Source organism: Puma concolor, chromosome C2 (genome assembly GCF_028749965.1).
Source record: "Puma concolor isolate L17-30 chromosome C2, mPumCon1.1.hap2, whole genome shotgun sequence".
Classification (NCBI taxonomy): Eukaryota; Metazoa; Chordata; class Mammalia; order Carnivora; family Felidae; genus Puma; species Puma concolor.
In genome coordinates, this window is record NC_141675.1 from 152,202,536 (window position 1) to 152,230,272 (window position 27,737).

Consider the following 27,737-nt stretch of genomic DNA (forward strand, 5'->3'; position numbering starts at 1 on the left):
GAACACTATTTACATTTTTTAAATTTAAAATCTGAAAAAAAATGTTTATTATATCAAGCAATTGATTTTAGCCAAGAGGTTAAATAATACATTGCAGGTATTTAACGATTATTTATGATTTTGCAATACTGCTTAGCAAAAAGGCACACCACAGAAAATTTAGTTATGATGGAGCAGAGCCAGGTTTTAGGTTTATTTAGTGTTTCTTGCTAGTTTCAACCTGATTCATTGACAACAAGTTCTTTGTTTATCTCCCTGAGTCATAACTATTTTGTATCCTTAGTTTCTACTGTGAGGAAAGAACAGAAATTTGTAACATAGAGCCTGAACACGCAGAGGATTATTAGGCCATGTGATTGGCATTACCATTTTTCTTTCAATGAAAAGATTCATGTATCTGATTTCATATGTTTCTGAATCAAAGAAAGGGCTTACATAATCTTGTTCCCACGTCTCCCTTAATAAAGAGAACTTAGGAACCTTTAACTTTCATAGACACCATGCTTCTTACCCTGTTCACTGGGTATCCCAGAAAAATGGCTAATAAATCGTATTGCCTAATACATGTTTGCATAAATGAAGAAATTAGTGAGGCTGACCCTTTTTTTTTTTCATGAGTTCATTGGCTACATGTTTTTCCTCTGGTGAATTGTCTATTCATATCTTGACCCATTTTTCTTTTGGGGCGTTCATACTTTTCTTACTGATCTGTAAGACTATTCTTATATGTTAATGATATTCATACCTTGCAAGTCATTATGTCATAGTTTTCCTAATTTGTCTTTCCTCTTTTAAATTCCAGAAAATTTTTATGTATTGAAGGTTTTTACCGTCAATATTCTTCTTGATGACATTTGTCCTTGCTGTCATATTTTAAAGGTTTCACCACATAAAAGTTATATATTATCTATATCTTCTTCTTTTTTTTTAAGTTTTATTTCAATTCCAGTTAGTTAACATACAGTGTAATCGTTTCAGGTGTAGAATTCAGTGATTCATCAACTTACTATATCTTCTCTGGTATTGTTATGTCATTATTTACTTTTACATTGTTATACCTTTGAAATTTACTTCCTTTTGAGGTGGTTACTGGAAAAACAAATTTTGATATTTATTTATTTTTGAGAGAGACAGAGCTTGAGTGGGGGAGGGGCAGAGAGAGACGGAGACACAGAATTCGAAGCAGCTCCAGGCTCCGAGCTGTCAGCACAGAACCCGACGCGGGGCTCGAACTCACAAACCGCATGACCTGAGCCGAAGTCAGACGCTCAACCAACTGAGCCACCCAGGCGCCCCAGCAATACAATTTTTAACACAACTTATAATATTCTCAATTCTTCTGCGACTGTTGAATGACGTTTTTAACTTCGTATTCCTTGCTTGTCTCAATACTAAGTTCTTATTTATACACCTGGGTCCAACTGTGGCTTTTATATTTGGTAAACTGTCCTGTCTCTTTTAGCACAGCTACCATACTGTTTTAATTTTTGGGTTTTTTTTTTTTTTCATACTACCTAATAATCTGGTTCGGTATTACCTTTCATTTTTTCCTTTATTTTTGAAATGTTATTGAATATTCTAAATACAAAGAACAAACTGAGGGTTGATGGGGGATATGGAAAAGGGGCAAGTGTGTGATGGGCATTGAGGGGGGCACTTGTTGGGATGAGCATTGGGTGTTGAATGTAAGCCAATTTGACAATAAATTATATTAAGAAAATTTAAAAAAATAACATACTTATTCTTCCATATGAACTTTAGATCCAAAGAAAATATTACATTAAGATTTATATTAGAATAAAGTTAAATATTAAAAATTTAAAAATTTTTATTTTTATTTATTTTTGAGAGAGAGACAGAGAGAGAGAGAGAGCATGAGCCAGGGAGGGGCAGAGAGAGAGAGAGGGAGAGAATCTCAAGCAGGCTCCATGCTATCAGCACAGAGACCAATGCAAGGCTTGAAGCCATGAACTGTGAGATCATGACCTGAGCCGTGACCAAAAGTCAGACATTTAAGCTTGGGTGGTTTAGTCAGTTGAGCGGCTGACTTCAGCTCAGGTCATGACCTCATGGTTTGCGGGTTCAAGCCCTACATCAGGCTCTGTGCTGACAATTCAGAGCCTGGAGCCTGCTTCAGATTCTGTGTCTCCCTCTCTCTCTGCCCCTCCCCCTAATTGCACTCTGTCTCTCTCTCTCTCTCTCAAAAAAATAAACATTAAAAAAAGAAAAGTTGGACGCTTAACCAACTGAGCCCCCAGGCATCCCTAAATACTAAAAAATTTCAATTAATTTGATAACTGATATCTTTACAATTGAGCTTTTCTATATGCAATACATACATTTATCTTGATTTTTAAGAAGTATTCCTAGGGGCACTTACTCTCATCACTTGTATTCAACATTGTACTGGGGGACCTAGCCAGGGCAATTAGGTAAGAAATAGAAATAAAAGACGACATTGGAAAGAAAAAAGTAAAACTAACTCTGTTTGCAGATGACATGATCTAGTATATAGAAAATCCTAAGGAATCTACCCCCCCAAAAAACCTATTAGTAATTAATTAACCTATTATTAGTAATTAACCTATTAGTGATTAATATCAGCAAGAATCCTGGATACAAAACAATATATAAAAATCAACTGTATTTTGGGGCACCAGGGTGGCTCAGTCAGTTGAGTGTCTGACTTGATTTCAGCTCAGGTCATGATCCCAGGGTCGTGGGATCGACCCCCAACGTCGGGCTCCTTGCTGAGCATGGAGCCTGCTTAAGATTCTCTCTCTTTCTCCCTCTGTCCCTCTCCCCTGCTCTCTCTCTCTTAAATAAAAAATAAATTAAATTAAAGTCACAGGACTCATACTTTACAATTTCAAGACTTACTACAAAGCTACAGTAACCAAGACAGTATGGTACTGACATAAGAATAGACACATTGATTAATGGAATGGGGAATCCAGGGTCCAGAAACCCATATGTGTATAATCAATTGATTTTTTTACCAGGGTGCCAAGACAATTCAATGGGGAGAAATAGTGTTTTTTTTTTTTTTTTTTTTTACAAATGGTGCTGGGACAACTGGATATCCACATAGAGAAGAATGAGGTTAGATCTCTACTTCACAACATACAAGAAATTAACTCAAATTGATCAGAGACATAAATCTGATATCTAAAACTATAAAACTCTTTGAAAAAAAGCCACAGGAGTAAATCCTCACGGCCTTTGGATTAGGCAGTAGGTCCCTGGATATGACAACAAAAGCTCAAGCAAGAGAAGAAAAAATGAATGAACTGGACTAATCAAATTTTAAAACTTTCGTGCTTAAATTATGTATCAGGATGGCGAGAAGACAACCCACAGAATGGGGGAAAATACTTGCAAATCATATATCTGAACAGGGGTTTGTAAACAGAATGTAGAAAGAACTCTCACAACTTAGTAATAAAAAGACAAAGAATCCAATTAAATACAAGGCAGAAGATCTGAATAGACATTTCTCCAAAGATGACACACAAACGGCCGGTAAGCACATGCAAAGATGCTCAATATCATTAGTCCTCAGAGAAATCAAAATCAAAATCATGATGAGATATCACTTCACACCTGCTGGGATGGCTGCAATAAAACGATGGGCCATAACAAGCGGTGATGAGGACGTGGAGAAATGGGGACCCTGGGGCCCTACTGGCGGGAATGTAAGATGGTCCAGCTGCTGTGGAAAACAGTCTGGCAGTTCCTTAAGAGATCAAAGAGTCCTATGACCCTCAACTTCTATTCCTACATGGAGAGTTAAGAGGAGTAAAAACACATGTCCACAAAGGGCTTATATGCATATAAGTGTTCAGAGCAGTATTTTTCTTAATTGCCAAAAAAGTGGAAACAGTTCAAATGCCTGTAGCTGAGAATACACACAATATCGTACAGCTATACAACAGAATGTTATGTGGCGATAAAAAGTAACAAGCTATAGGGGCGCCTGGGTGGCTCGGTCAGTTAGGTGTCTGACTCTTGATTTTGGCTCAGGTCATGATCTCACAGTTCGTGAGTTTGAGCCCCGCATCGGGCTTTATGCTGACAGCCTCTGCAGAGCCTGCTTGTGATTCTCTCCCTGTCTCCCTACCACTCCTCCCCCACTCTCTCTCTCTCTCTCTCATTCAAAATAAATAAACTTAAAAAAATAATGATCTACTGATCCACGTTGCAATGTGGATGAACCTCAAATACACGACACAAAGTCAAAGAAGTCAGTCACAAAAGGCCACATAATGTATGATTCTATTTATATGAAATGTCCAGAAGAGGCAAAGTATGGAGACAGTAAATTACTGGTTTCTCAGGGCTGAAGGCAGGAAGTGACTGACTGCTAATAGGTTCAGGGTTTCCATTTGGGGTGAAGAAATGTTCTAAGTTTAGATGGTGGTGGTGGTTCCACAATTCTGTGAGAACACTAAAAAACAATGAAATTATACACTGTAAATGGGTCAATTTTATGGTTTCTAAATTATATCTCAATAAAGATGTTAATAAAAAGAATACATATCCTTTGGATCTGACATGATCTATATGATTCTCTCCTTTTGTACATGTTGGAATAACATATACAAAATAAAATACAAAATAAAACATTAAAGAATATATACCCTAAGGCATCCATTAAGATGGTTTCCTTTAACTGATTAATGTGATAAATCATGTCAACAGATTCCTTAGTGTTGAACTGCCTTTTCCTATTGTAAACATACACATATCCCTTCCTGGTCATGATACATTGGCTTCTTTTTTTAGTTTATTAATTTTGAGAGAGAGAGAGAGAAGGGGGGTGGGCAGAGAGAGAGAGAGAGAGAGAGAGAGAATCCCAAGTAGGCTTTACACTGTCAGTGCCCAGCAGGGCTCAAACTCAAATCTCAAGATCATGACCTGAGCCAAAATCAAGAGTTGTGTTTAGTTTGTCCTATTGAAACTCTACTAAGCAAAAAAAGAGGTTAGAGTGGTAGAGAGCCAAAGCATAAGAGACTCTTAAAAACTGAGAACTGAGGGTTGATGGGGGGTGGGAGGGAGGGGAGGGTGGGTGATGGGTATTGAGGAGGGCACCTGTTGGGATGAGCACTGGGTGTTGTATGGAAACCAATATGACAATAAATTCCATATATTGGAAAAAAAAAAAAAAAAGAAACTCTGCTAAGCAAATCAGTCTTTTCAAGTACCAACTCCTGGACTTAGTTATAAACTTTCCAGTGTTTTTGCTTTCATATCAATCAATTCCTGCTTTCATCATCACTTTTTTTTTTTTTGGGGGGGGGGCTCAAGTGAGCAAAGGGCAGAGAGAGAGCGGGGGAGAGAGAGAGAGAGAAAGAGAATTCCCACGAAGGACAGAGAAGGAGAGGGAGGAAGAGGGAGAGAGGGAGAAGCGGGGTTCCCCTGAAGCAGGGTTCAAGATCAACCAGTGCGGGGCTCAAACTCATAAACCGTGAGATCATGACCTGAGCTGAAGTCCGATGCTTAATTGACTGAGCCACCCAGGTGCCCCTTATTGTCATTCTTATTTTGTTCTTGCTTTTCTAGACTCAGGAGTGCCTAACTCATTAGTTTTTATTCTCTCCATTGTAATAATAAAAACACTTAAGGGGAGCCTGGATGGCTCAATCAGTTAAGCATCCGATTCTTGATTTCAGAGTTTGTGAGATCAAGTCCCATATTGGGCTCTGCGCTGACATCATGGAGCCTGCTTGGAATTCTCTCTCTCCTTCTCTCTCTGCCCCTCCCCTGCGCATGTGAGTGCTCTTTCTCTCAAAATAAACAACCTTAAAGAAAAAAGACTATGAATTATCCTTTGACTGCAGCACTAGTCACTGTGCAAAGCTCTTTGCCATATAGTATATTCATTTTCATTAAATTAAAAAAAATTTTTTTTAATATTTTTATTTATTTTTGAGAGAGAGAGACACAGAATCCAAAGCAGGCTCCAGGCTCCGAGCTGTCAGCACAGAGCCCGATGCGGGGCTCGAACCGTCAGCACAGAGCCCGATGCGGGGCTCGAACCCACGAACCACGAGATCATGACCCGAGATGAAGTCAGATGCTTAACTGAGCCACCCAGGCGCCCCCCAAAAAATTTTTAAATGCTTATCTATTTTTGAGACAGAGAGCACAAACAGGGGAAAGGCAGAGAGGGAAATACAGAATTTGAAGCAGGCTCCAGACTCTGAGCTGTCAGCACAGAGCCCAACTCAGGGCTCAGACCCATGAACCATGAGATTGTGACCTGAGCAGAAGTCAGATGCTTAACCTACTGAGCCACCCAAGCGCCCCTCATTTTCATTAAATTTTAAAAGGTCTGCAAATAAAGTTCTGATTTTCTTTTTGAAGAATGTTATAAAATTACAAATGGTTATACTGAATTTTTCTTTTGGTATTAATTTCTAATTTTATTGCAATATGGTAGACTGTGTGGCTTGGGCAATTTCTACTTATTAACATTTTATTGAGATTTTCTTTCTTTTTTGGAAGAATGTATACCTATTTTTGCAAATTTTCCATGCATTAAAAAAATATTTATTTTCTGTAAGATATAAAGGAAGATGGTGGTAAGCACTTCAGGGAATCAATACTCATCTCTTGAATTTACCTGTTTTTTGTGTTTTGTGTTTTAATACATTTGGTGTTGAAAACTATTTTAAAACTAAAACGAGGGGTGCCTTGATGGCTCAGTTGGTTAAGTGTCCAACTTCAGCTCAGGTCATGAACTCGCGGTTCATGGGTTCGAGCCCCACATTGGGCTCTGTACTGACAGTTCAGAGCCTGGAGCCCGCTTCGGATTCTGTGTCTCTCCCTCCCCCTCTCTCTCTGTCCCTCCCCCACGGACACTCTGTCTCTTTCTCTCAAAAATAAACATTAAAAAAAATTAAAACATAAACATTTAAAAAATTAAAATGATACTTGATTTTAGTTTTCTGCTCTTTTCCACAACCTTTCGTCAACTAAGTCTGTACGTATCCTTTTCTTGGTGCATCAAGCAGCAATATGTCTGGGCTGCTGGCCCAGCCTCCCTCAGGGGGCCTGATCAGTGGCTGCTGGTCTAAAACAGGAAAGCCGGTCCCATCCCATCACATAAGACCCAGAAGTGATGGTTCTGAAGCCCTAGTCCTTTGTCCCCCAGATGGGTGACCCCTGAGAAAGGAAGTGACAACATCCCATCTCACGGAGCACTTGTTTAACAAACCCTACCTCAGGGAACCCCAGCCTCCTGCCCCTCCTGGACGTTGCCAAGGGAACCAAACAGAGGCATCGCTGGAGTAAGTGACAGTTGAAGCCAATCACAGGCAATCCAATATTTTGGTTTTTCCGCCCCCTTGGTCTTGGTCAAGGGGGTGCTCCCAAAATCTGACAAGTCTTGCAGACACAGGTGCAAATGATGTCTTGTACTTTTCTAAGTACTTAAAACCTCCAGAGTATGCTTCTTGTATGTTAATGCAAGGTTTCAGAGGGCCTGGCTGTGTTTGGATGTGAAAAACCCCGCAGCACTTGGAATCCTGCCTAACCTGGCGGGGGTCGAGGTGGCCCCATTCTACCAGCGACATTCTCAGGAAAGCAGAATTGTGTGTCACGACTCCTCACTGAGCTATCACTCCGGTTTGCCTTTACTCCCTCCATCACTTCACTGCATTTTGTGTAAGTGTAGACGGGTCAGCTTTGAGTCTGTAAACTAGGTACCCTTAGGTTTCTTAGTAAAGTCACGTTCTTTGACTATTCCAGCCACTCTTGACAGTCTCGAGTATAAATAGGTTTTGGTGGTCAGAGTGAAGACACTGACCCAGGAGACTTACTCTCACCTCCACCTCTTGGACCCACACGCATGCACTTTTTTTCTGCCCGAGTGTCTAGTTTTGCCCACCTTGGCGTTCCAGAATTGTTCATGCCCAGAAGTGGCCTTCTCTTCTCGGAGCATTTTCCCAAGCAGTTGCCCTGCCTTGTGACTTTTCAGCTCTACGCTGGTCCCAACATCCGTTAGCTTGGATGAGCCTGACCATGGACAGAGGTTTCTCCACACAAAACTTTCTTCTGCCTCTTTGACAACCAGTGGCAATTACGAAGAGTGGCTTTGACAGCAGGGGTGCATGAAGAACAGGTGGCCCCCCATGAACAAGATCACGTGCATCTTTGGCAATGGCTATTCTAATTCTCTCTTGGTGTGGGAAGTCGGGGCCGTGGGGGCGGATGATCGGGCCAGGAAACCTACAGAGCGATGTGGCTCGGGCAGCTCACAGCTTCTCTGGGCCTCAGCTTGCTTAGCTGCGAAGTGGGGATAACAGAACCCCCTCAACAAGGCCACTGTGAGGTCATTACTACAAGACACTACAGTGGGCTGAATTGGTCGAGAACATTCCCTGACATTTTCACTTTCCAGAAAGGAAATCAGGACGAGAGTACGATTTGTCTTGGACTTGTGGGTCTTCTGTCACTCACCTCACTCCTTAACGGCATCCAGCGGCAAACGATTTCCTGTCTCCTGATTTCATCTTCCTTTGATTCACCTCATCAAAACGGAAGCCATCACTGAGAACAAAGGCAGCAGAGCCCTGAGCTCCCCTCGGCCGACACGGTGACGCAGCCAACGTGGGACAGGGAACAGGAGGAAAAGGGCAGAAAAGCATGTCACTGACGTGGCACAGTGAGGCCCGCACCGAGCGAGGTGAGGGTGGCCTGGGGTTTGGCGCAGGTAAAACTGGACCTCGTTAAACAGAGCTCCCCCGGGAGGCGGGGAGGCGCGGGCGGTGCCTTCCGTCAATTCTGATCCCTCCATCAGCCACGCGGAGAGTAACCATTCCCTCCTCCGAGGATCACCATTCAGCTGAATGATACGTGCACAGCACTGTGGAAGGGGCCAGATCCTAAACGACAACAAACGCTCACGTATCTCCTACTCCCATTAGACCCAGAGCCACCGCTGGTCTTTTTTTTTTTTTTTAATTTTTTAAGTTTATTGATTTATTTTGAGAGAGAGGGGCAGAGTGAGAGGGAGAGAGAGAATCTCAAGTAGGCTCCTCACCGTCAGCACAGAGCCCGACTCGGGACCTGAACCCACAAACTGTGAGATCCTGACCTGAGCCAAAATTGAGCCAGTCGCTCAACCGACTGAGCCACCCAGGTGCCCCCACGGTGGTATCTCAACATCCAGTGACTCAGAATCGCCAGGGTTGAGCACCCCCCACCCCCACCCCGAGCAGGCAGCTCAAGGCGCACCCTCTGGAGGGAAAGGAGGAGCCTCGCTGGAGGCAGCACCTCCTGACAAGGTTCAAGGACGGGTCGGGGCCGGCTCAAGACCCTCGAGCCCACCCTCGCAAGCCCGCTGCAGCTCTCCCCCCAAAGCGGAGGATACAAGGATGCCGTGCAGCTGTCTTCCCTGAATTCACTCTTGGTGCTAAGCCGGCCCTTCTCTCCAGGGAAGCCAGCAACTTAGTCCTTTTAATCGACTGACCAGTAACCGTGAAAACCAGCCCTGGGTCCTTCCACTCGGGTCAGGGAGGTTTTCCTGGGTGGGGCCGGGCATGGCCACCCGATGGGTGGCGATGGCAGCTTCCAGGGGTACTGGGCTTCCTCCCATCCTGGCACTTGGCCAGCCGACCCAAGCAGGGTTCTGGACCCCTGAGAGCCTCGAAGCCATCTCGCAGCTCGGAGGGTCACGAAGATGTTTGTTGCACACGCGTGGGTACCTCCGGCCCTACCAGGCCCAGGCCCCGGTGTGGGGCTCCTGCCCTTCCCGCCACCCGCTCTGGGGTGGGGTTGGGCTGCCAAGCCTCCCGGCAATCTGGGGGTCTGGAGAGGTGTCCCTTCCTTCCTCCTGTGGTCACACAGGGTGGGGAGGTGAGCTGTTCTTACACGTTCGGGGACGGGTGTCCCGCTTCTCCACCATCCCTGAGGGCGCTGAGCTCTGGCTAGGCTGGGCTGGGCGGCAGGCTGCTCCTGGGCCCACGGCCTCCTCATCACACAACCACACCGAGCAGCAAAGGAGTTGGAAGTCAGTCCCTACTCCGGTGGCCTTGGGTTCATGGAAGCACATTATTTCGGAAAAAAAATTCTGAAAGGGATCGTGGGATCCCAGAGTGTAGCCATCTGCCACAGCCCGCATCTCTGCCTGCACGTGGAGGTAATCTTCTCCCCCAAAGTTTTTTAAATACTTTTTTAAACGTTTATTTATTTTTGAGAGAGAAAGAGAACATGCGCAGGTGCACACAAGTGGGGGAGGGGCAGGGGCGGGGACAGAGGATCTGAAGCAGATGGAGCCACCCAGGCGCCACCCCCCACCCACCCACCCCCCAAGCTTTAAGAGGAGAATTCAGACCCAGACTGGGAATTACGAGATTCCAATGGTGGGGGCAGACAGGGCACCAGGGTGTTCTTCCCCACCAGCTACCAGAGCAGGTAGGCTCAGGACATCGACTAGACGAATTCAGGCACAAACGCTGTGGCTTTTTCACACCTGACTTCTCATCTACCTCTTGCCTTTACGCCGGAAGTTACAACATGGCCGAGAACTGGAGCCAGGCCCCTCGCCTGCCGATCTCTGACGGCCCAAGTGCGTTCCTGCCTCGAGGGGCGTTTCCAAATTAATACAGGTAGGCACTCACGGTTCAGACTCTTTCCTTCCCCTCCCCCTCCTCCGCTCTTGCCCTAACGGGCGAATTTGGCAGCCCCGGGCACCTGACAGCGGATACCCCGGCCCCAGCCAGCCAGGACAGTAGCCGGGTGGTTGCCGCTGTCCGAGATATCCACACATCTGTGTTTCCCTTAAAAAGCCACGGGAGGTGTCTGGCCAGGAAGCGGAAGGAGATGGCCAGCCTGAGGCCCTTGCCTGGGCCGCTCGGGATCCAATGAGATGAAAATCAAAGCGGCCAGGCTGCTGGCAGGTCTTGAGTTAATAGCCCCTAAGAAGGGCAGTCGTCATATTTATATCCATAAAACGGTCAACTAAAGAAATTCTATAGCAACATACATCCCAAACCTTTTCTCAAAATTCTTAGTTAGCTTTTTTCTTTTTTCACTAAAAATGACTTCTGCCTTTGAAGTTTCCCAGAAAGTTTCCCTCTTTGTCTTCTGATACTCTAAACACATCATCAAAGACAATGATTAATGTCACGTGAGCATAAAGGGCGATTTATAAACCGGAAATGCGTTCTCTGGGAGCCAGCTTCGGAATGACTCCGTGGATAAGCGCTGTCAGTTTCGCTGGCGAAGCCCCAGGATAAGGCGGTGCCTGACTCAGGCGTGTGCGTCCTGGGCCTCACCCGTCGCGGGACGCAGTCGCGGAAGAGAGCGGCGTGGCCGGGTGCGGGGGTGGGGGGGGTGGTCAGCCGGCCGCCTTGCTCAGGCCTGACCGGGCGGAGGGACAGTCAGGGAGGCCAGGGAACGTGCGAAGCACACGGCTTATTTCTGAGGCCTGTTCGTTGCGGACCAACAGAAACAATGGCTGGATCAGACGGAAGAAACGCGTCGCAACAGGCTCACATTCCGCGAGCCGCGTGGCTTTACCGAACGCACCTCCGTCACAGGCTTGGGGGCAGGCCAAGTTCATCACGTCCGGGGCATTTTCCCAGCACCACCCACCGCAGAGGGGTCTTCGCCTACGGCCCCGGGCACAGGTCTCCTGCCATTCGGAACCCACCCAGCAACAACAGGTGCAGACAGACGTTTTTTCCTCCCGTGCCAGGAAGGGACGCTTTATTCCAGTTCCCTCAGAACTTGGAAGTTGTTACGAAAAATGTTACAAAAGGACTACAGAACAGAGTCGGGAAAAAATGCTACACCGTTCTAGGGGATGCCGCCTTGCGGCCCCGCGCGGATGATCCGCAGACCCCGTCCCCGCAGCCCCGCGCGAGCAGAATCCACAAACGTCGTAAGCCGGGAGCTTGCCCGTGACCATCCCGCGAAGCTGCTTTGCTGCGGGGGAGTCTTCGGTGCGGAGGGTTTCCTCGGCCTCGGGGATCCCACTGTCCGGCCAAGCACAAACGGCTGTTTGTAGTTTTACTGCCTCTACAAGGGGGCAGTTAAGTCAGGAGTCCCAGGAAGTTTTGCTTTCTGCCAAGCGATCTGGCCAAAAACAACGGAGTCCTGTTGAGTCTTAAAGAAGAGGTCTGACGAGAGGCGAGCACTGGAAGCAGAAGCTTCGACGGCGACTGTGGTCGAGGGTCAGCTCCGTTTCTGACACAGATTCATCGAGAAAGGAAGCACAAGCTGCGGGCTTCGGCTCCCATGGGTCGGCCCCCCCCAGCCGCATTTCCGCCCCGCAGCTCCCGCCGTCCACACTGCCCACTCCTGGGCTACATCCTGCACAGCTTCAGCGGAAAGTTCTCGGTGATGAGGTGATCGGGGTGGAGAAGCACAACGATGTTAACCTCAAATTCTGAGAAAAGAAAGAACGGGCGTCTCACTCACCTGCCCCCGCAGCAGAGGCCACACGCCCACCGCCCGGCTCTGAAGGTGAGGGGCGCACAGGCAGCCCTGGGGGCTTCTGTGCCCGCCACCCGCGACGGTCACCCTCAGCTTCCAGGGGAACCGGGGAGGACTCTCTCTAGGGGAATTTGTCTTCTCTCCTTGGAACAGGAAGAGGTCAGCTTTTCAACCACACTTTCCTCATCCTCTGTCCTTACCAGAGAGAATCTTCTAGAATCCTTTCTGCTCATTCAGTCTTGCTTTTTTTTTTTTTTTCCTTCCAACAGTTCTTCATGGAAGAACCGAATGGGAACTGGCCAGCTGTGTGGGTCCCTGTCTCCCGCCCCAAATGAGAGACTGCGGTTTCACTGTTGTTCTTTGCGGGAGGGGTTAATTCACCCCAGACGCCGGTTCAAAGAACGGTCTCTCGTTGATGACGGCAAAAGCGGTGTGTGAGCGGGGAGCTCCGTGCCAAGAGGCCAGGGCCAAGCACCAAGGCAGCTCGGCTGGGGAAGGGGCTCTGCAGTCACCTCACCCAAGGCCCTCGTGGCTGGAGTCCTGAGGATAGTGTCCCCGAGGGTGTCTGTCTGCCTTCCTGGGGGGGGAGGGGGTGGCCCTGGCAGGAGCTGTGGGCCAGCAGCGCCCCCGTCTCTCTCCTCATGGTGACGATCGCCACGGCACTCGAAAGGCCTGATGGGACTCTGGTGGCCATCGTCTTCCCCCGCCCCCCTGCCGTCCTCCCTGGAGGGGGCATGGCATGGCTGGACGCTCGGCAGGCCGGGAAGGCCCAGGTCGGAGCTGGTGCTGGCTTTCCTTACTGCAGAGAACACGGGGCAGAACAGCCATTCCCCCCAGGCTCCGGGGCCCTGAGCTGGTCCCCGCGGGAGGACCCGGGCCCGGGGCACTGGGTCACGTGTGGTCAGCACCAGCAAAGCTGAAGGGGGCGCACGCAGGTACCGCTGGACACTCAGGACGTACGGCTCGCTCCCACCCCCCAGCCAGACGCCCAGAGCCTCACCTCAGCCGGGCCCATGGACGGCAACTCCAGGGCCCACGGGAGCTGCGGGGCCCAGCCATCGGGCCCTCCCTCTGCTGCGTTCGCTCCCGACCAGCCGTGTCCGGCGGCCTGTGAGCCCCACTAAGTCCCTACCCGTGTCCGGGAGCCTGTCAGCCCCAAACCACACGAAATTCACGATCAGGTCTAAAGAGCATTACTGCTGTCCCGGCTGAAGGACTGAGGGCGTGATTTATATGGAAGAATCGCAGGCTCGCATGACATGTTATACGGACACTTTCTAAATCTGATAGAAACAGCATGCAAAAAGTTAGGTGCTTAAAATACAGCACAGAAGAACAAAAATGTTTAGAGCTCTTGAAGTTTATGTAGAAAAACCAAGTGAGAAAGCAACAGATAAGCTCCTCCTTCTGGCTTAAAATCAAAGTACGCTGAAGTAAAACACGGCCTTTAGGATGCCGTGGGCAGCGTGCCGGGGGCCTGACGCTGGTCGCCAGGGGGGCACCTGCGGGGGGAAGCGGGCAGCGGAGGGCGTTCGCTCTGCACTCCAGCCCCTGGCGCCCTGCCCTCTCTGCTGTGGGCACACACCAGCTATTCGATAATCATACACATTTTGTGAGGAAAGTCACAGCGGCGGGGCGCCTGGGTGGTTCAGTCTGTTGGGCGTCCAACTTGGGCTCAGGTCATGATCTCACGGTTGGGGAGTTTGAGCCCCGCGTCGGGCTCTGTGCTGACAGCTCAGAGCCTGGAGCCTGCTTTGGACTCTGTGTCTCCCTCTCTCTCTGCCCCTGCCCTGCTCATGCTCAGTCTCTTTCTCTCTCTCTCTCTCACTAATGAGTAAACGTTAAAAAAAACATTTTTTTTTTTAATTAAAAAAAAAAAGTCACAGCAGCTTAGCTCGGGTCAGATCTGACCCCACGCTGTCTTTAGCAGACGTCGCCGTCCTTGTACGTGTTTGGCAAACAGCGGAGTCTGGCGCCCTCTGCTCCTGCCACGGATGTCCTGACCCCACGACGTGCTTGTTATGAGGTCACATGGCAGGTAAAAGCACTCAAGGGGCTTCACAAATATTCGTCATGGAAAATGACCAAGACACCGCCAGCTGGTGGAAGACAGCAGTCTTCACGGTGATCACACTGATGGTCACTTCCGAGTCTCCCCCAAATGCCAGCCTATCAGAGGAGCCTGCCTGACCTCCTCACGCACACGGCGGGCTTGCTCCCCGGTGTGCTAGTTTCCTTCTCAAACCCACGGTCCCTGCCCTACAGCGACAGGGCCACGCTGTCTCCCCGTGGAGGGCCGGCGCCGCTCACGTGTACGGTCAGGGCTGGCACGGCAGCCTCTCGGGGAGCTCCTGCTGAGTGGCCGGAGGACTGGGTGCTCTGGGCCGAGCCTGCCCCAAGCAGACCCGTGTGGGTCTGGGCCCCCCGCCTTCGCGGGAGAACCCCGGCAGGCCCCGGGCAGGGAGCCAGTGCGCTTACCCACTTTGAAGTTGGTGGTCTCCAGCGTAGGGCAGGTGAACAGCCGGGGGAAGACCATGTATATGGGGACAGACAGGCTCCGGCAAACATCTCCGTCGGCGATCTGAATATTCTGAATCTCCGTGGCGTCTCGGGCATATCCTTCGGCACACCCTGGGGGAGGCGGGCCGCCGAGCGGTCAGGATACAGCGGGTGTCCAAACGGGCCGAGCGAGAGACCCCGGGGACTCCGTGAGCACCTGTGTCACCCCGCTCACCCAGCGCTGCCGTCTGCCCCACGCGACTCGAGCCGCCTCCCTCCGCGTGGCGCCTTCTCACACGGACACGTCCCGGAAGCGGGAGGCGCGCCCTTCCGCCCGCTGCCCCCTCGGCACGCCGGCCGCAGGGCCCTTACCGCACGTCTCCACGCGGACCAGCTGCAGCTCTATGCTCTTGATGGCGGCCTCCGAGCTCTCGACCAGCAGCTCGCCCGTCAGCGGCTGCGTGATGACACAGCTGGTTGAGCTGAGATGGCCCCTGATGAGAAACTTGGGGAGCAGGGCTCTCTACGACGAACAGAAGCAAGACGTCAGGGACGAAGGTGCCAAGGGAGATCACTCCACAGTCAGTCACTCGGTGCAGATAAAAACCGAACACAAAGCTGGGTGATTTTCGTAAAACCCACGGTCGAGTCAGCTAACAGACTGAATTACTCAACAGATGCCCGCAGACACCAGGCGTCCACACGGCCCGCACAGAATGCCGGCTCCCTCGGAGCTGTCCCGATCACCTAGATCAGATCTGGAAAGCTCCTTCTTGCCAAGCAACACGACCTAAAAACGCCCGAGGAAGTTGCCAAGAGCATGTAAGGGCCACGGGCAACCGGTCACACATACACCCAAAAGGTTTTAAAAAAAATAATCAACTTAAAAATGCCCCCAATTATTGGGGTCTGGGTGGCTCAGTCGGTTAAGCGTTGGACTTCGGCGTAGGCCACGATCTCAGGGTTCGTGGGTTTGAGCCCCGTGTCGGGCTCTGTGCTGACAGCTGGGAGCCTGGAGCCTGCCTCAGATTGTCTCCCTCTCTCTCTGCCCCTCCCCTGCTCATGCTGTCTCTCCCTAAAATAAACATTAAAAAAAAAAATGCTATGCTCCCAATTATGCAATTTTGAAAAGCGAAGGCATTTATTTCAAGGACATTTAAAAAATTTTTTACATTTAGTTTTATTTTTTATTTATTTACTGTTTTTTTAAGTAGGCTTCATTCCCAGTGCAGAGCCCAATGCGGGGCCTGAACTCATGACCATGAGATCAAGACCTGAGCTGAGATCAAGAGCCAGACACTCAAACAACTAAGCCACCCAGGCACCCCTCAAGGGCATTTAAAGAAAACAATTGTCATCAATGCTTGACTAAACCTTCTGGATGCTTCCTCTGTAGACCTAAGAACCTGGTCACAGGTGGATGATGATTTCTTGTGGGAAGTGGATATAAACAGAGGTAGCTGTTCTAGAAGCCTTCACCTCGCTGGTCCCAGTTACTAAAGTGGAGTTTGGAGCACTGCTGTCTCACAGAAACAAAATGCAGCCAAAATGGGAACCACCTATGTAATTTAAAATTTCCTAGTAGCTATATTTTAAGGAGTAAAAGGAAACAGCTAAAACCAACCAAAAGGTCCAAACTCTCCCTTCCACATATAATCAATATTAAAAATTACATTTAGGGGCACCTGGGTGGCTTGGTCGGTTAAGTGTCTGACTTTGGCTCAGGTCATGATCTCACGGTCTGTGAGTTCGAGCCCTGTGTCGAGCTCTGTGCTGACAGCTCAGAGCCTGGAGCCTGTTTCAGATTCTGTGTCTCCCTCTCTCTCTCTGACCCTCCCCTGTTCATGCTCTGTCTCTCTCTGTCTCAAAAATAAATAAACGTTAAAAAAAAAAATTTTTTTTTTTTTAAATTACATTTATATTCTCTTTCTTTTTGAAATCCAGTCAGGACCTGACACCCAGAGCTCATCTCAGTTCAGACTAGCCACACCTCAGGGGCCAGCAGTGGCCGTGACTGGTTTCCCCTGTCGGGCAGCGCCGGAACTGGGGTGCAGGGACCTGCTGGCCCCAAGGGCAGAGAGCTCTAAAAAAAGACTTGATTCAAGACAAAGTTCTAAAAATAACTACAGAGAGGCTATTTGTTCCAAAAACTAAAAAGCAGTAGCAGTCTGCATTAAAATTCTTTCAGGCAACTGGCAAAAAAGAAAAGCTCTCAACGCCCAGCTAAAGATTCTGACTAATAATTCACTTTACCCCTCCTCCCGGGGACATGACGTTGGCATAAACAAACAAACAAAAAAACAAGCTACACAGAGAAAGACCAGCCCGGTGAAGTGTTTCTGTGAATAAAAGCGCAAGGACAGTGAAGCTCCCGGCTCAGGGAACCACGTCCTGCGGTTAGAAGACAGAGCTCTGCACACGCGTGCTCCCAGCAGGCCCTGGGCAGCCCTGAGGTCAGAGGTGGGGCCCACCCGGGGAAGGGGCAGTCGGGGCGGGGCAGTCACAGGGATGGCGGAACTGGCCATGGGCGGCCTCTGGGGTCAGCGTGTCCCCCTCGAGGGGGACTTCCCACCCAGGACGCTCCCAGAGCAGGCTGGGCGAGTGTCCCCATTTACGGCCACAATGCAGGACGACAAGGCTCTGACCCCAGAAGACAAGCCACCTGCACACCTCCAAAGAGAGCCCACAGGGCCGAATGCCCCTCCCCTGCAGCAGAGCTCCTCAGGTAGAGTGTGCGTGTGTAACCACAAGGACAGATTATCATTTGGGCTGAGGACAGAGAGTCTGGTTAACAAGGCCACACACGTTTGATCCTCGTTTATATAAACATAAGCTGACACCCAAAAACCAATAGACACTTGAGGAAAATAAAAGCAAGAAAAAGAGGCCGACGTCAGCAAACAGGATCACCAGGAAGAGAGATGAAGGGCCGTGTGTCTGCAGGAAGAGGCGCTATCTTGCGAGAGGAACTGCTTGGAGATGAATCACACTGCTGTTGAAGCAAACGTTTCTTTTATTATTATTATTATTATTATTATTTTTTTTATTATTATTTTTAACGTTTATTTATTTTTGAGATAGAAAGCGACAGAGCATGAACAGGGGAGGGTCAGAGAGAGAGGGAGACACAGAATCCGAAGCAGGCTCCAGGCTCCGAGCTGTCAGCAGAGAGCCTGATACAGGGCTTGAACTCACAGACCGTGAGATCATGACCTGAGCTGAAGTAGGACGCTCAACCGACTGAGCCACCCAGGCGCCCGAAGCAAACGTTTCAATAGCTGGGCTCCATACCAACCAAAGAGCAAATCAGTGAGCTGGAAGACCGAGCCGAGGACTCTGCTGGGACACGTCTAAGAGACACTGAGAGATGGTCACAGAGCTGAAGGAAAGACAGCAGGCACACTGACTAAGGAAACATCAAAATCCGGGCAAGGGCTTAGACGTTCCACAATGCTAAGGATGGGGAGACACTGGAAGTTTTCAGGGCTGGGTAAGGAAGAGGGAGGAGACACAGATGAGCTCGCACAAATTTGGGGATCAGGTCATCATCAGCATCATGAGGCACCAGAACACCAGGCAGCTACTTCCCAAGTTCTAAGGGCAAATGAAATTAGAGCCAGAGTCTTCGACCTGGACAAACTAGGATTCCAGTGTCTAGTGTCTGTTAGACACTCAAGGATGTAAGTTCACTCCTCGCCCTTTCTGAAAGAATGACTCTAGGATGTACTCCAGCAACACAGAAAATAAACTGAAGACACACGAGAATGGGAGAGGAAGCAACAGGCAGCGATGACCACGGTGACACCTCCAGTGAAGCAGTGACAGTTAAATCCTGCCTGTGATAGTTCAGGCAACTATGAGAAATGGCTTCTAAGCCAACAGAGGCTTAATTAACACTGAGAAAAATGAAACAGACAAACCTGACCTTAGATTTCAGACCATTTCAACAAACAAGGGTGTGGTAGGAGGAAAATGCGAAAATGTTATAAACCTTCCGGCAGAAGGTTCTTGTTCTCCGCGTTGTTACTGAAACGCATGATTGTCTCTGCATGTTTGAACATTTGGGGATAACTGTTAGGAAAACAGAAACAGGATGTTAGAGAAAAAAGGAGCAAGTAACAGTACGCTAACAGAAAAAAAAACCCTTGCGACCTTAATCAATTAGACCAAGGCCAGGCAAAAAGAGAAACATTAAGGTACACATTAAGGTACCATTAAGGTACACGCAGGACACGATGGAAGGAACAAAACAAACTCGTTCAAAGGATCTGGCTGGGTGCTCTTTACAAGACGCTCTTGGATCTACTCAGCCCCCCTCCCCTCTCCCGTTCTGTCACCTGGTTCTGTATTGTTTAGATTCCTAAGAAACACAAACCAGTTAAGAGCATGAGCGCCAACTGGGACACTACTGGGTAGTTCTCGGGCTGAACAGCCGAGGCCGGGGAGGGACCAGGGCAGTGAGATCCGGGCCGCGGCCGCAGCCTCAGCCCATCACTACCACCTGCATTCCCTGCACGTGTCCAGTCACGTTCAAATCCCTGTGAGAGTACAAGCCAACCGGACCATGGGGGTCCTGTCCCCTCCAGATGGTAAAGGGACTTTCTGAGAGGCACCTGAGGACACACCCCTGCCTCCTCAGGGAGGCCAATAACCGCTCCTGTGCCCCAGGCCTCCCAGACTTGCCTTTAACCCAGATGACAGGGTCCGGACAGCAGAATGCGGGACGACAGCAGGGAAGAAGAGCCAGGCCCTCGGACAAGAGAGCAGGTGGCCAGCTAAGAAGTGAGGGGTGCAGGGGTGGTCGGGACTCAGGGAAAAGGGGCTCTGACTGCAGCACAATAGAACCGGGAGGAGAGGGGGGGACCATGGTGGGCATACAGGCCTCCGGAGCAGCCTCTGAAAAGCATTCTTCTTCGAAGTAGTTACCGAGTTTAAAAAGAAATCAAACCAGGGGCGCCTGAGTGGCTCAGTCAGTTAAGCGGCCGACTTCAGCTCAGGTCATGATGTCACAGTCTGAGTTCGAGCCCCTAGTCGGGCTCTGTGCTGACAGCTTGGAGCCTGGAGCCCTGCTTTGGATTCTGTCTTTCTCTGCCCTTCCCCCCACTCACATTCACGCACGCACACACACACACTCTCTAATACAAATAAACATTAAAAACAAAAAAAGAAGTCAAACGAAAAATCCAGGCTATTTTGGGTACAGAGATAATCAGAACGTTACTCTTGCTGATGACCTCATACCCAAAGAAGGAACCCTTGGTCAACGGTCTGTCTGCGGAGTCCGGTCACTAAGAAAACATCTCTGGCTTTCAAGTGGGAAGTGCACGTACCTCTCGGACGTTCTGCAAGGTTTCGGGAGTGATAGTGAAGTCCACAGGGCTTGGGGTCAGCTTCCCCTTCTGAGGCTAAAACAAGAGGTAAAACCAACATCAGCTGCTTGAAGGCCCAGGGTTCCACGGGTCCAACTTCCCTTTCTGTTTTTAAACAGATGAAAGGCAGCAGAATGGATCGGGGGGGGGGGGGGTGGGGGGGGTGGAGCTGGCAGTGCGAGGCAGCTCACCTGGGTTCTACAAACACAGCTCTGCCGAAAGACAGTGTTGTGCTCTTTGTCACATTTCTTCATCCCCTGTGACTCAGTTTCCTCATCTGTAAAATGAGGGACCACTTTCTTAACCTATCAGGTCCCTTTCAGGTCCGGGAATTAAAAATCAGACCTAAGAACCAAGGGTAGTATTATTGGAAGGTATTCACGTTAAAGCTCTTAGAATAAGAGCTGACGCCAAGTACCTCTGATGTGCTACTGACTGAGCGCGACGAGCCTACGGGGTGCTGTTACGGTCACTGGCCCCACTTCACAGACAAGGACAGTGAGGCACAGAGAACTCAGATGGTCTCAAGTGGCAGAACCGAGATTCAAACCCGGGTGGTCTGGCTCCAAGGCCGGCACCGTGAGCCACCCAGCCGTCCAAATGTCCACCGGGAGGATCACTCCCATTAAATAATCCTAAATGTTGCCATCGTCAGCCAAGCACGGTCACCTCCACGTCACACAGCTGCGGAACCCATCGGCACCGCCGAGCTTCATGAGGGCCTGCCTGGCAGATTCCGCTCCAGCGCTGGGATCCAAAGGCCACTGACACCCAGATGCCAGGAGCCAAAATGCCAAGTTTACTCATCTACCAAAGGCGTATTCTACGCAATATTCTTATTAATAGGTTCATGAACATAGTCTTTAGTGGATATATTCTTCCTCACGGCATTTAAAGGAGTATTTAACTTGTCGACTAGAGATCACAGCATGGTTTTATCCTTCTCATGAAATCGTTCGTAAAAAAGAACAGGATTATTTTTGTAGTTTTTTTTTTAAGATTTTATTTTTAAGATTTTTAAGCCCCAACATGGGGCTCGAACTCACAACCCTGAGATCAAGAGCTGCACGTTCCAGCAACTGTGCAAGCCAGGCACCCCAAAAACAGAGTTCTTTTTTTATTATTAGTTTTTTAATGTTTATTTATTTTTGAGAGAGACAGAGAGGTAGAGCATGAGCAGGGGAGGGGCAGAGAGAGAGGGAGACACAGAACCCGAAGCAGGCTCCAGGCTCTGTCAGCACAGAGCCCGACATGGGGCTCGAACCCATGAGCGGTGAGATCATGACCTGAGCCAAAGTCAGACGCTTAACCAACTGAGCCACAAGGCGCCCCCAAAAACACGGTCCTTGAAGGCTGGGTGTTGGTAAGCTGCCGGGAGCAGGGAGGAAGCCCCACACGGCCCTGCCACTGGTGCCTGCCCTGAGCTGACCTCTGACAGGGCCCTGCAGTCACGAGCAGGCTGGGGGTCAGGGGTCAGGGAAGACCTGGCCTGGAGTGTGGCTCTGGGCAGGGAGCTGAATTTGGGTTTATTCTCCTTCACAAAGCTGGAGGTTCTTTTTGTTAAAGACATAAAAAGGGTATATGTCTCTTTTATGGAATAATCCACATTAAAGAAAAAAAAATTTTTTTTGCTTCCATGTGAAGACCTTTGATACAAAAAAGGAAAATACCTAAATCACATGACTTCCAAAAAAAGAATAATATATTTTTAATATTTTATATAATATATTATCACTAAAATACTTAAACAATGATTATTAAAAATTTAATAAGGGGTTAATGATAAATGTTAGACGTCCTAAAAAAAAATTACAAAAATGATGGAAATAAAGGACATCGGTGATTTTGCCAATCTTCTGCACGAGAGATTTAAGTCTTACATTTTTATGTAACCACTACTAAAAGACATCCATGGACATTTCATAACAGTACAAAAGAAATACAATTGCAAATTTTCCACAAAAGCAACGTGCCTCCCCGCGGAACTCTGTAGAAGCCCCCATTTACTAAGGCACGTGGCAGGGACCACGGGAAACGTGTGGGGTCCCCAGGACGCGGCGCCTTGCGCAATAACCTACGAAGGGAAGAGAGTCAGGGAAAGCTAGTGGCTTCTGCGTCTGTCCGGTTTGGTGCCATCTTGACATGGCCCGCAGCCCCACAGAACCCGTTCGCTCACGGAGCACACGCACGGGCCTTACCCGGCCCGGTGAGGCCCTCAGAAGCGGTGTTCCCTGGTCAGCCCGGGGACGGCCCAGGCAGACGTGAGCCGACACGTCCAGACCCCGTTCACCTGGGCGCCTCCAGGAACCCCAGTTTGGCCACTTCCGTCTCCAAACTGCTCAGGATCAAATGAAAGGCAGATGCGCTGCAATCTCAGTCTAGGCGGCCATTGGCCTAGAGAAAGCAAGAGCCGGCCCTGACCTGGAGGTGTGAGCACACAGCCCAGGGAAGGGAAGGACGACACGGCCTGCAGAGAGGCCGGGGAGACAAGGGAATCCAATGCTGTGGACATCCGTCACACGTGTCACACCGAGGGCGGACAGGGCCAGTCACCGTGAGGCTCTGCACGATGACCAAGGAACAGCACAGATGTGCTGCGGACTCTACCTTGAATTCACCCGGAAGCGCCAACAGCCACAGGGGAGAGGGATCCAGTTCCCTCAGTCGGCACGTGAAAGGGAATTTTAAAGAATATGTTGTAAAAAATTTTTTTAAATGAATAAATAAATAAATAAATAAAATAAAGAATATGTTGTCACTGCAAAATAGTAACAGAAGGTGCTGGGAGAGTTGCGCCTGGGTGGCTTAGTCAGTTAAATGTCTGCTATTGGCTCAGGTTGTGATCTCATGGTTTGTGGGTTCGAGCCCCGTGTTGGCCTCTGTGCTGACAGCTCAGAGCCCAGAGCCTGCATCGGATTCTGTGTCTCCCTCTCTCTCTCTGCCCCTCCCCCACTCATGGTCTATGTCTCTCAAAAATGAATAAAACATTTTAAAAAATGTATTAAAAAAAAAAAAAAAAGGAAGTGTTGGGAGAAGCGACCCACCCTGACCCCGAAGGTCCCTGTGTGCTCTCACTGGGCGTGCCAACAAGGTAAGGTCCTGACCATCCCTTGTCTGAGGCGGGCCACTGCTCTGGGTTGTATGGTCGTCATGACCTTGAGAAAGGAAGAGATGCGTCCCTCGGAAACAGGCCTGCTGCTTGCTATGACAGAGGTGGGCCCCTGCCCGCTGTTTCTCAGCGGAGGCACGGCCCCCTGCAGGGTTCTGATCCTGCCGGAAGACACCAGGGTCCCTGTCTCCAACCCAGGAGTCTCTTCCCCAGCAGCCACGACACAGCACCAGGCTAACTTCTTGGCCTACAAACGGGGGAAAAGACCAGACCCTACGGGAGAGTCCCATCATGACGCGCAGAGCCCCAAACACAGCTTACAGCGGAGTGAACGATGAATTCGCAGGTCTTCGTCACGTCCTTGGCCAACAGAGACCGCCTCATGTCACAGCGCAGGGTATACTGGAGGGCGAAATCGGACGAGAAAATGCCGTTTTAGTGTGGTCTGCTTCCACCTTGGAACTTTATCCAAAGACCCAAGAAAGCCAACTTTCAGGGAAACGTGGTCCAACTACTGTGTTATATGAACCTAATATACATAACTGGGGGAGCCAGTGCTCAAAGTAAAGGCATTTCTATAAAAAGACCAAAAGCAAAGACACACTTTCGGGTGATGCCGCGGCTGCCCCGTAGTTGACCCGCTGGTGCAAAGGCACAGAGTCTCACCTATAAGAGGCAGAGAGCAGAAAGAATGTGCACCTGGAAGCAAAAGCCGCTTTAAATCCAGCTGTCTGTCTTAGCGTGTGAACCCTGACAAATAAGACAACCCGTCTGAGCTTTAAAGAGGAGTCATCTCTTTAAAATGGGGATATTAGTGCCTGCCTGCAGCAAGGGCCAAATGAGATAATGTGTGACACGCACTTAGTATAGGGTCTGGCACATAGCAGCTCTTAGTAAAGTGGCAGCTATTTGTCCCAAGGATTAGAAAACACACAGGAAGGACAAGCAGCCCCAGGACAGCGTCTGGCATTTCACGAACCGCCCCTGAGAAGCGAGCTGCCCGTGGCACCGTGTGCACAGCACGGCGCCGGGTGACGGAGCAAGATGGGAGTCGGACCCTGCACTCAGGAGTTCAGGCTTTAGCGAAGAGAGGACTCTGCGGTGACGGTGCTCAAGGTCTAAGACTCCAGGGCTCCTCAAAACTAGCTCTCCACATTTCAATTAACTGTTTTAAGGTCTATTTATCTTTATTTTTTATTTATTTATTTTTTTTAATGTTTATTTATTTTTGAGACAGAGAGAGACAGAGCATGAACAGGGGAGGGTCAGAGAGAGAGGGAGACACAGAATCTGAAACAGGCTCCGGGCTCCGAGCTGTCAGCACAGAGCCCAATGCGGGGCTCAAACCCATGGACCACGAGATCATGACCTGGGCTGAAGTCGGACGCTCAACCAACTGAGCCACCCAGGCACCCCAGGTCTATTTATTTTTGAGAGAGACAGAGAGACAGAGTGTGAGCGGGGAAGGAGCAGAGAGAGAGAGAGAGAGGGAGACACGGAATCCGAAGCAGGCTCCGGGCTCCGAGCCGCCAGCAGAGCCCGATGCGGGGCTCGAACCCACAAACCGTGAGATCATGACCTGAGCCGAAGCCAGACGCTTAACCGACTGAGCCACCCAGGCACCCCTAGCTCTCCATATTTTAACCTTAAGAAGTAATAAAGAAGGGGAAATCTTTTAAAATGTTTATTTTGGAAAAGCCGACCATATGCAAAAGTAAAGAGAAGAGTATAAAGACGCCCCACGTATCCAGGAGCCAGCTTCCACAGGGGTCGATGCGTGGCCGATCTTAACTGTTCTCCCTCTCAGCCGTTCCCCATCTGCCAATACACAGACATACCCTGAGTGCAAGGTGACGGGGACGGGTAAGGCAGGTGGCATCACGCTAGCTTTCAACCCGTGTTCAGTTTCTCTGCTGTGCCTGGGCTGTTTTTCTGAACCAGCCACTGCTCGTGTACCTCCTGCAAGACAGGCCCGGTTCTACCCAAGGGAGAGCGGGCCCCTCTGTGGGGCCGGTCCCTGAGCTAAGAGCTCTGACCTGGGACTGTTTCTTCACATGGTTCTTGTCTGTGGGTTGACACACTGGTAACAAATCTATAGCATGATCACTGTCTTCATGCTAATCTAAAAAAAAAATCACATAAACCCCATTGAAGAAAGTCAGCTACTGTTTTAATCATCCAGGAAAAACTTTAGAATTATGTTCAAAATATTTTATATAACTGGGACTACATGCATGGTTGAATCAAGAAGCTACATTATTATGAACGACCTGTCCACATTATACAAGGAGTTGCTATATATTTAAGGTGTTACTGGGATATTAAAACATTTTTAAAAATTTGTTTATTTCGGGAGAGAGAGAACATGAGCAGGGGAAGGGCAGAGAGAGGGAGAGAATCCCAAGCAGGCTCCACACTGTCAGTGCAGAGCCTGACACAGGGCTCAAACTCAAGAACTGTAAGATCATGGCCCGAGCGGAGACCAAGAGTTGGACGCTTAACCGGCTGAGCCACCCAGGCGCCCCTAAAACATTTTTCTAAAGAAACATCCCTTGTCTACAAAGATCTTTAGATATAGATATATAGATATATAGATACAGATATAGATATAGATCTTTGTAGATCTTTATATATATAAAGATCTTTGTAGACAAGGGATGTATATATACGTGTGTACACACACACACACACACACACACACACACACACACACACACACACATTCTCTTTTGAGATTTCAATCTGGTCTCCCCAGCCAGACAAGCTCAGTGAGGCCTGGTACTGTTAGATCTGTATACATGTGTGTGCACACAACGTGTGTGTATGTGTGTAGTCTGTGTGTATGCACACACGTGTTTTGTCTTTCTCCTACACAGCCCACACGCTGTCTAGCATTTTGTTCGACATTTTGTTCGGACCTGCCTGGTCTCTTGCATTCTTTTCCCAGTGGGAACTTCCCCTTCCTCATTTTTAGTCTCAGGGCTTTGGCAGAGCTGACCTCCCGTCAGCCTCCTGGAAGTGACCGGTAAGCCAGGCCTGCTACGGGGAAACAACTCTTTCTGCTGGGGTGCCGATCCAGTAGATCATACGCCAGCCACACGCTAGCAGCCAGCTCTGCCGCGGCCAGGGAAGAACCCAGCTGAGAATGAGGCCTGCACGGAAGACAACGGAGCCGGAGACACAACTGGCCTCCCGCACTTCTGGCTCTGTGATCTGATACCTTTCTTAGGCGAAGTCAGCTTGAACTGGATTTCCATCACTCGCAAAGGAGTGAGAACAAGTGGCATCAACTTCTGGCCACGGAATGTTTTTAAGTATGGAGGCAATAATTCGTAACATGGGGCAGATGCTAACAAGCGAGGGTGGGGAGAAAGGCGGAGAAGAGGAACATGCTGATTTTTGTTCCAGGAATTATGTTAATTCGTTTACATGCACCATCTCAGTTAATTCTAACAACTCCAATAGAACTGTTAGGATAATGCAAGGACGGCTACCAATACCTCATTTATATTCAATCATTCAACAAATACGGACTTGGACCATTCCGTGTGCCAGGCACTGAGCTAACTAAGCACTTCATGCCAAGACCTCATTAATCCCCTAGGAGGAGGTCATGAAGGCTGTTCGGGGTCACAGAGGTGGGATATGAATTTACACCTGCCGGCTGCCAAAACCCATGCTCTGAATCTTTACACAACACATAACTCAAGCCCAGATCTGTCTGCTGCGAAGCCCTCCGTCTTTTTGCTTTATCGCGCTCTTGCCCAATCGTGAAGAAACGGTCCAGGTGGTAGGAGTTTCCACAGGCCAGAGGGGGTCAGGACGGTCAGACTGAGCAGGGCTCCAGAAGGAGGTCAAGACTGGATCTTCTATGACCGTCAGTAAACACAGAGCCAACAGGAAGAGGAAAGAAGACAGCCAACAGATTTGAAGCAGACTCCCAGAAAGGATATTCTGAACTTGACAAAGAATGACTGGCATCTGGATAAACTAATTTTGAATTGCGATTCAGACATGTTAGTACCGCTCTATGCTGTGTTATTATAGGACAAAACGTTGTTAGTATGGCCACATGAGTGGAACAGACATAATAAAACTTGCCTACGATTTACACACCTTTTAAAAGAAAAGGCGCACCAAGGACAACTAGGGAAAGCGGGCAGATTCTCGTATGCACGATCTAATCATGAAGGTGAGAACAGGCCTGAGAAGAAGACGGGCCAACACCGCTGAGCCTCCGTCTAAGGAGTCACAAGGAAACCCAGACCCTGCAAGCTGGGAATTTAATACTGGCTGCATCTTAAACCCTTTATTCT

At 49.0% G+C, this 27,737-nt stretch overlaps 1 protein-coding gene across 3 annotated transcripts in view; it reads right to left on the bottom strand.

Moving 5' to 3' along the window:
* Window positions 1–8,758: 8,758 nt before the first annotated feature.
* Window positions 8,759–27,737, bottom strand: part of VPS26C (VPS26 endosomal protein sorting factor C) — a 48,820-nt gene continuing 29,841 nt past the window's right edge. Inside the window, exons 4-8 of one of the 3 annotated variants that reach the window (XM_086675961.1) lie at window positions 23,743–23,823; window positions 20,274–20,348; window positions 15,316–15,466; window positions 14,923–15,075; window positions 8,759–8,888 (exon numbers count right to left, since the gene is read on the bottom strand). In XM_086675961.1, coding sequence (XP_086532087.1) covers window positions 8,845–8,888; window positions 14,923–15,075; window positions 15,316–15,466; window positions 20,274–20,348; window positions 23,743–23,823 — 504 coding nt within the window. In that variant the 3' untranslated portion in view covers window positions 8,759–8,844. Of the gene's footprint in view, window positions 8,889–11,681; window positions 12,398–14,922; window positions 15,076–15,315; window positions 15,467–20,273; window positions 20,349–23,742; window positions 23,824–27,737 lie in introns of those variants that run through there. The other 2 variants (XM_086675960.1, XM_086675959.1) reach the window with 2 other exon arrangements.